The sequence below is a fragment of the Megascapheus bottae genome, chromosome 32, assembly GCF_031878675.1.
Source record: "Megascapheus bottae isolate mThoBot1 chromosome 32, mThoBot2.hap1, whole genome shotgun sequence".
In the NCBI taxonomy this organism is placed as follows: domain Eukaryota; kingdom Metazoa; phylum Chordata; class Mammalia; order Rodentia; family Geomyidae; genus Megascapheus; species Megascapheus bottae.
This window is the reverse complement of record NC_143540.1, coordinates 7,742,032-7,750,030: the sequence shown is the minus strand read 5'-3', so window position 1 is coordinate 7,750,030 and position 7,999 is coordinate 7,742,032. Positions and strand designations below refer to the sequence as shown.

Sequence of the window (7,999 nt, the reverse complement as noted above, 5' to 3'; positions counted from 1 at the left end):
ATACCAAGTTCAAAGCACTACTTTTGTTCCTGTTATTAATGGAAAAAGAAAGTTGGTTACCAACAAACATTTGTTCAGAATCTACCCTAGAGGCTGTCTACTTCCCTCTTCTTTTTTTTTTGTGAGCTGGGTGGCAGTTTCTTTCATACCATTTATGGCAGTCTTAAGGAAGTAGGGACAAGTCTTCAGCAGCAACAGGGGACAAAACCTACTTCTAAAAATGAAAAATTTGGAAAATGTAAGGCAGCTTTTCAGTTTCAGTTCCTACAAAAATTAATATTACAAAATGTCAGGAGTTGATGGGTGCCATTCGCTCCTGCTTGTAATCCTAGCTACACAGGAAGCAGAGAGCTGAACATTAGGAGGTATGGTTCAAGTGGGAGGAGTGCCAGCTTTGAGTGAAGAAGCCAAGTGAGAGCATGAAGTCCTGAGTTCAAACCCCAGTACTACAAATATGGGTATTTCCTTGTATATTGTTCCTGATATTGTTGGAATGACCTAAGGACTTGATAGGAAATGACAAGAGTGAGTGATTCAACTCTGGAGACATCCGGTCCCAGAGCTGTTCTCTGTGTTAAATAACCTAGGGAGAAGTACAGGCTTACATGGGAGTCCAGGGCCTCCAGCTGGGGAAGGGGTAGGAAAACAGCCACTAGAACAGAAGAGAAAACAGAGTTGCAGAGAAAGATCTGAGTGCTCGGGGCCGTGAGTTTGGCCTAGTGGTTAAAGTGCTTGCCTAGCATGCATGAAGACCCAGGTTCGATTCCTCGGTACCACATACATAGAAAAAAGCCGGAAGTGGTGCTGAGGCTCAAGTGGTAGAGCTCTAGCCTTGAGAAAGTCCAAGGACAGTGCTCAAGCCCAGGACTGGCAAAAAAAAAAAAAAAGATCTGAGTGCTCACATACTACTTAATGGTTTAATTAATAATTCATAATGTAGCTAGTGGTTCACCCCTATAATCCTAGCATCTCAAGAGGCTGAGATCTGGGGATCACAATTCGAAGCCAGTCTAGGCTGTAAAGTCCATGAGACTCTTACCTCTAATAAACTACTCAGAAAAAGCCAAAGTGGATATATGGCTTAGTGGTAGAGCACTAGCCTTGAGCAAAAAGAAGCTCAGGGATAAAATGCCTAGGCCCTGAGTTCAAGTCCCACAATCAAGTGTATATATACACACACAAAGCATAATGTCTAGGTATGGGGACTTTAAGCTTTATTATTTGCAAATCATAATTTGGGGTTTTTTTTCCTAATAAATAACACTTTTCAAAACAACAACAGGGGGCTGGGAATTTGGCCTAGTGGTAGAGTGCTTGCCTAATCTGCACAAAGGCCCAGGTCCAATTCCTTGGTACCACATACCTAGAAAAAAAGCTGGAAATGGTTCTGTGGCTCAAATGGTAGAGCTCTGGCCTTGAGAAAAAGTCCAAGGAAGTGCTCAGGCTCTGAGTTCAAGCCCCATGACTGGCAAAAAAAAACCCCACAAAAACAAAAAATACACATGGCAGTATTCATAAAATAGACACCTGTTGATTGGAGGTGATTACAAAAGGTAAAGAGGTTTTGATGCCTTCATGCCTTTTGTGTGGTGTTTTGTTTTGTTTTGTTTTGTTGGAGACTAGGATATATCAACCTGGCTTACAAGTCACAACGTTCCTGCCTCAGTATCCTGTGTTAGGATTAGAGGTTTGCATATCACACCTGTTTCAAACTTGCTAAACAGACATTCTACCACTTGATCTGTGCCCTGGCCCGTTTTTGTTGTTGTTGTTGTTGTTGTTCTTGTTCTTGTTGTTTTTTGGCCAGTCATAAGCTTGAGCTCAGGGCCTGAGCACTGTCCTTGGACTTTCTCAAGGCTAGAGCTCTAGCAGTTGGGCCACAGCACCACTTCCAGCTTATTTTCTACGTATGTGGTACCAAGGAATTGAACCCGGGTCTTTGTGCATGCTAGGCAGGCACTCTACCACTAGGCCAAACTCCCAGCCTAGAGAACAGAAAGTTTGAGACCATTCTGGACCACACATCTAGGTCCTGTTTGCGAAAATAAAAGTAAGCATCCCAGTGGTTTCTGTTCATTTGCTTGTAGTGCTGGGGATCTAACCCAGAGCCTGTGCATGCTGTGTAAGCTTTCTACTACTGAGCTGTATCCTCTTTCCCCTCAGTGATTTCTAACCTCTGTTATACAAGGATTAGATATCAGAGAAGGTGATAGGTCAAACAGATCAAATCTCACAGCGAGGAAGGTGGATTACTTTTCTTTTGCTGAGTTCTACTGCTTAATAGATTTCATTTTACCACTGCTGGTGGCTATCTTGTCTGAGCAGGGAGGGTGTAGCACCCTGTGCCTAGGTTTACTAAATGTCTACCATCGTAGTTGTAACAGTGAAAAGTATTTAGATGTTGAGCCAGGTGTGGTGGGACAAACTTGTAATCCCAGCAGTTGAGAAGCAAAAGCATTTCAAGTTAGAAGCCAGCCTGAGATATAGATGTGATATGACATCGAGCCTTTTTTTTGTATTTGACTTGTTTTATTGTGCCCCCAAAACAAATAAATAAACAAGCCTCAGGGACAATGTTCAAGCCCCAGGACTGGCACAGAAAAATTTTAAACAAAAAACAACAACAAAAACCTAGTTCTGGTATAAGACAAAAAAAAAACCCCACAAGATTTATTAGTCAATCATGTTGGGAATGCTCCTCTAAAACAGGTTGGCTCTAAATGTTGTTTGCGGAGCTACACTGGAACAGAAGGAAGACATCATTTGATGAAAGACTAATTGGGTAATGAGTGCCTGACCCAATTTTATCAGATTTAGTGTTTTTAAAAAACAAATGCTAGGTCCAGTCCAATCTCCCAGTAAAACACACACACATACACACAGTTCTGCTAGAACTGCTGCTGAAAAGAAAGTTGCTGAATCTTACTGAATAACAGTAGGGCCCCATGTCTTCCCCAGAAGGTCTGTGGCTTAAATACTACAGCAAGTTCCCAGCTCAGCAGCCATTTTACCAGCAGTCTAGCTGACTCTGATTCCTAGTCTTTTTTTTTTTTTTCTTCTTTAAATAGAACTGCTGATTCATGGGGTGGGGTAGAAGCCCTCACAAGGTTGAATGATGCAACAGTATATGTAAGAGTGTGTGTATCTGTGTATATATATCTCCAGTTTCTCGGGATGTCCTAACTGGCTTTGCACTGAATCGTTTCTGAAAAAAAAGAGGGCTGGAAAAGACATTCAGCTAAGGGAGGCAGCAGCTTGAAGTCTGAAAAGGAATGTTTCCCATCCAGTGTCAGCCACATCAGAAACACAGAAATTTCTCTTCCCTGGCAGCTGAAGGCATAAATGGAAGAAAAAGAGAAAAGGTCAAGGGTGTGGTGAAATCCCAGCCTTCAGGAGAAGAGAAGGAAGATGGAAAATTTGAGGCCAGCCTGATGAGAGCCCAAGCCTATTATATAGTGAGATGTTGTAGCAACAACCAGCTAAGCTGGGCACCAGTGGCTCACAATGCTATAATTCTAGTTACTTCAGAGGCTGAGATCTGAGGATCTTAGTTCAAAGCCAGCCTTGGCAAAAAGCCTGTGAAATACTTAGCTCCAGTTACCCCTAAAAAAGCCCAAAGTGGAGCTGTGACTCAAGTGGTAGAGTGTTGGCCTTGAGCAACAGGAACAGTGCCCAGACTTCAAGCGCTAAGACTAGCAATAATAATAATAATAATAATAATAATAATAATAATAATAATAATAAAAGAAAACAAGCTCAAGCCAAACCAGAAACTTGTGGCTCATGCCCACAATACTAGCTACTTAGGAGGCTGAGACCTGGAGGTTTGTTGAAAGCCACCGATTAAAAATTCTTTGAGACGCTTGCAATTAACTAGCAAAATGCCAGATTGGAGGTATAGCTCAAGTTGTAGAGTACCAGCAGAGTGAGAACAACAACAAAAGAAAGGCCTGGGACCAGAGAAGAAAGGGTGAGTCACCTCTAGGGAAGAGGTTTGAGTCAATTTGGGAAGTCCTGCATTTCTAGCTTAACCACAGAGTAGCTCAAGGTGTACTGATACTGTACAGGAAAGTAGAGTTGCCAGACTTTTAATTTCCCAACTCAGTACTATGGAATATAAATTCTTACATGTACCAGGTGACTTCCAGCCACTGTAATTTACCTGGCTATCTTCTTCCATTTATTTATTTATTTATTTATTTTGTCTGTGGTAGGGCTTGAACTCAGGGCCTTGGCACTGAACTGAGCTTTTATAGCTCCACTTATGGTTTTCTGGTGATTAATTAGAGATAAAAGCCTCACCCATTTGCCTGCCTGGCCTGGCTTTGAGCCATGATCGTCAGATGTCAGCCTTCTGAACAGCTGAGATTACAGGTGTGAGCCACCTGCACCTGCCCAGCTTTTGCATGACTATCTTTCACTTGCTCCCTGAGATAAGTTTGCTGAGACAAGCACTTATCCCAGCTGATGTTCCCTGTGTGTGTGTGTGCTAGAGATCTAAGCCAGGCCTTTGAAAATAGTAGACAAGTGCTCTACTACTGAGTTATATCCCTGAACATTCTTTATGAAATAGCCTTTTTCTTAGTCCCTTAGGTACATCCTTATTCTTCTCTAGCTGTTCTCAGCCACTTGGTCCAGGTTTGTGAGTCCTTAGGCCTTAGATTGTGATCTTTTTCCTTGCCAATCTCCCTCGGCAATCTCAGCTTTTCTACTGGCTGCTGTCTTATTAGCCAGACTGGTAACTTCAGCCCTTAACTTTGCTCCTGAACATTTTTTTGAGGGGGGGGCAAGGGGAGCAGGTCCTGAAGCTTGAACCTATGGTCTAGGAGCTGTCCCCGAGCTCAGTTGCACAAGGCTAGCATTCTATCCTTGAGCCACTTTTATGCTCATTAACTGGAGATAAGTCTCACAGACTTTATTGCCCAGGCTGGCTTTGAACCATGATCCTCAGATCTCAGCCTGAGTAGCTAGGATTGCAAGCATGAGCCTGTGGCATCTGGCCTTACCGAGCCTTCTGTCCCTGTTCCATCTGTTTGCATGTGGATGGCCCGTACAGCACATCTCAGTCATGACCACCCTCTCTTGAATCTGTTCCTCCCTGTGTTGCTTTGTCAATAATGCCACCTCTGGGCTTGGATGCTCCTATCACTGCAGTGATAAGGAAGAGCTATTTGGGCACAAATGTTAGACCTCAGGTCCCTAGTCCATGATTGGGACTGAGTAATTCTGCCAACCTTGTCTTTGGGTCCTTGTCTGCCCAAGCAAAAGCTAAATCAGGTGCTGCAGAGGTCCCTTCTGTGTGATAGAAAATGGCTCCCGAATGATTATTGGCTGCAGGATCAACAGATGAAAGGGGTAGGACAAGAGCGGCAGCAGCAGGTCTCAAAGATAAACCTCTAGCCTAGGCTTGAATATGCAGATGCTAGGTACAGCTTAGCTATGGCTACATATGAGTGGCAGCAATAGATAAAAGCACTAGATAAGTGGTATGGGAAACTCTGCACCAAACTGTGACTGTGCAAAATGGACTTGTATGGGCCCAACGCTTAAGGACCTAAATGCAAGGCCATGTTATTTTAACTCTTCAGAGCAGAGAGGGTTAGCACTGGGATTAGACCACAGGTCTTTCCCTACAGTCTTTTTGGAATAATGACTAGAAAGATGTTCTAGGAGGAGAAACTGAGGGATAAAGGGCAGACATCCCACAAAGGAAAGAGTATATCCCACAGGAAATGAAGTAATTCAGACTTTTGAAACCAATTCCTGCCATTATGACAGTGCACTTTTAGGGGAGGCAAGGGGAAGAGAATAGCGGTACGTGGTACGTGACATTGACACAGGACAAGCACAGTTATATGATACGGGCACTTTATTAGCAACAAAAACTGCCTGGATTTTGATAGAGAGCCAAAGGGAATGGACAGGCCCAGCGCCCATCTCAGGGGATTTTCCTGGAAATCAGGTGTTCCTCCATGAAGTTTAGAAGAAACACCCTCATGGGTGAAATTTCCCCAAAGTGAGCAGCTAAGATTCTGCCCAGCGTGGACAAGGAGGGGCGCTTTAGGCACAGCTGGGGCCCTTGGTCAGCAGAGGTTCGATGTCCGGCTCGATGTCGATGGTGGGGAAGCGGCGGCTGTAGCGGCGCACGGGCACACCGTCAGGGCCCACCAGGAACTTCTCGAAGTTCCAGGCAATGTCGTTGCGGGACACGGGGGACCAGTTGATCAACTTGGGGTCTGTCATCAGCCCAGCGGGGTCGTCGCTGGGCACCGGCAGGGCCTGCCGCAGGAAGGGGAAGAGTGGATGCGCCTTGTCCCCGTTCACCTCGCACTTCTCGAAGAGCGTGAAGTTGGGCTCGAACCCGCCACCAGGTCGGACGTACTTGAGGATGTTTAGAATCTCTTCGTTCTCAGAGTTCTCCTACAGGAGAGAAGGGCAGCTAGGCAGGGCGGGGGGCCGCGCGTGCAGGGCTGTGAGCATGTGCGTGTGTGTACGTGGGGGGGGGCACCTCAGAACCACAAGCAAAGTTTTCTTATTAGAATTATTTTCCCCGGTGAGTCACCAGGATGTTTCCCTCTTTGCACAATCCCAAGGGCGGGCCAGCATTCCAGCCGCCGGGAGCACGGCCGGAAGGGAGGCCCGCCTCTCCCGCGAACCCCCTCTCCCCGGGCCCACCCACCTGGTGTCCAAACTGGTTGCACGGGAACCCCAGGACGACCAGGCCGCGGGCCCCGAGCCGCCGCTGCAGCTCGTTCATCTGGGTGTAGTCCCGCACCGTGGTGCCTCAGAGCGACGCCACGTTCTCGATGAGCAGCACCTTGCCCCGCAGGGAGCCCAGGCACAGGGGCTCCCCGCCGGACAGCGGGCGCGCCGAGAAGCTGTACACCGTGGACGGGGCGGCCATCGGGGACTGAGCAGCACACATGGCGAACTGCTTCTGCAAAGAGCGGGAGAGAGAACTCTAGCGGAGTCCGGCGGCGAGCGGGAGGGCCGGGAGCGCCTCCTCCTAACTGGTCGGCCGGGCGGTCACGTGGCCCCGGCACCTTTCCGGCGGGCGCCCCCCCCCCCCCGAGGGTCCCGCCTCATCCGGCCTCACCCCGCCCCCCAGGGCCGCGCCCCTCCCCCGGCTGGGGAGGCTGCAGGGGGGGAGGAGGGGGAAGGGCGCGGCTGGGCGGAACTCTGGCTTTACCCACAGCGGAGGGGGGGCAGAAGCTCAGGGCGCGCCGGGTCGGGCTCCTGCCACCCAGGGCGGATCCAGTGGCAGCTACCTGGGTTACCCCACAGGCGGCCCCAGGCCTCGAGGGCTCTGATTAGCTCCAAGCTTTCCTAATTAGGTGGCGGAGGGACCCCGGCCCGGCCCCGCCTAGGAGAATGGCCGTTGGCAACGGCAACAGCCGGAAGCGGCTGGCAAACAGCCGGCTCCAGGGCAGGGCTCCCCTAGGCGCAGGTCGGCCTGGAGAGGGGCGGCCTCAGCAGCGGCGGTCTTAGGAAGGGGAACCTGCAGCAGGGCGCCACATTCTGGTCTTACCTATGTTTCCATTTGTGTGGGCCATGGGGCCGACCCGAGCTGTCCCGAGCTCTTTTGCTCAAGGCCGGTGCTCTACCACTTCTGGTTTTTGAGTGGTTCACTGGAAAGTCTCACAGGGACTTTTCTGTCCCAGCTGGCTTCAAACCATGATTCTCAGAATCTACAGGTGCCGGTCTGATCTCTTTTCTCACTGACCCGGGAGAAGCATCTCTTTCTACATTTTTTTTTCCCCATTTTAAATGACAGGACAGGACCTGAGGCTCAGCCTCCAGCCTTCTGGGAGCTGAGCAGTTGTCTATAGACATTCAGCCTTCAGACCAGATTGCATTCCCACCCACGTCCAATCTGAAGGAGACACGGGATCATTTCCATATTCTTAGAAGGAGCCAGGTTAGTGTTGGATGGGGGGAGGGGGGAGAAGGGAGGAGTCTGGGACCAACCTCTACCAAGTTGGTACTCTCTACATACACC

At 48.4% G+C, this 7,999-nt stretch overlaps 1 protein-coding gene across 1 annotated transcript; it reads right to left on the bottom strand.

Moving 5' to 3' along the window:
- Positions 1-5,851: 5,851 nt before the first annotated feature.
- On the bottom strand, positions 5,852-7,008 carry Gpx1 (glutathione peroxidase 1). The gene is made up of 2 exons (XM_090323694.1): positions 6,680-7,008; positions 5,852-6,420 (listed from the first exon to the last, which is right to left on the bottom strand). The coding sequence occupies exons 1-2, from the start codon at positions 6,923-6,925 to the stop codon at positions 6,061-6,063; spliced, it is 606 nt and encodes a 201-aa protein (XP_090179820.1). The 5' UTR covers positions 6,926-7,008; the 3' UTR covers positions 5,852-6,060.
- Positions 7,009-7,999: the final 991 nt, after the last annotated feature.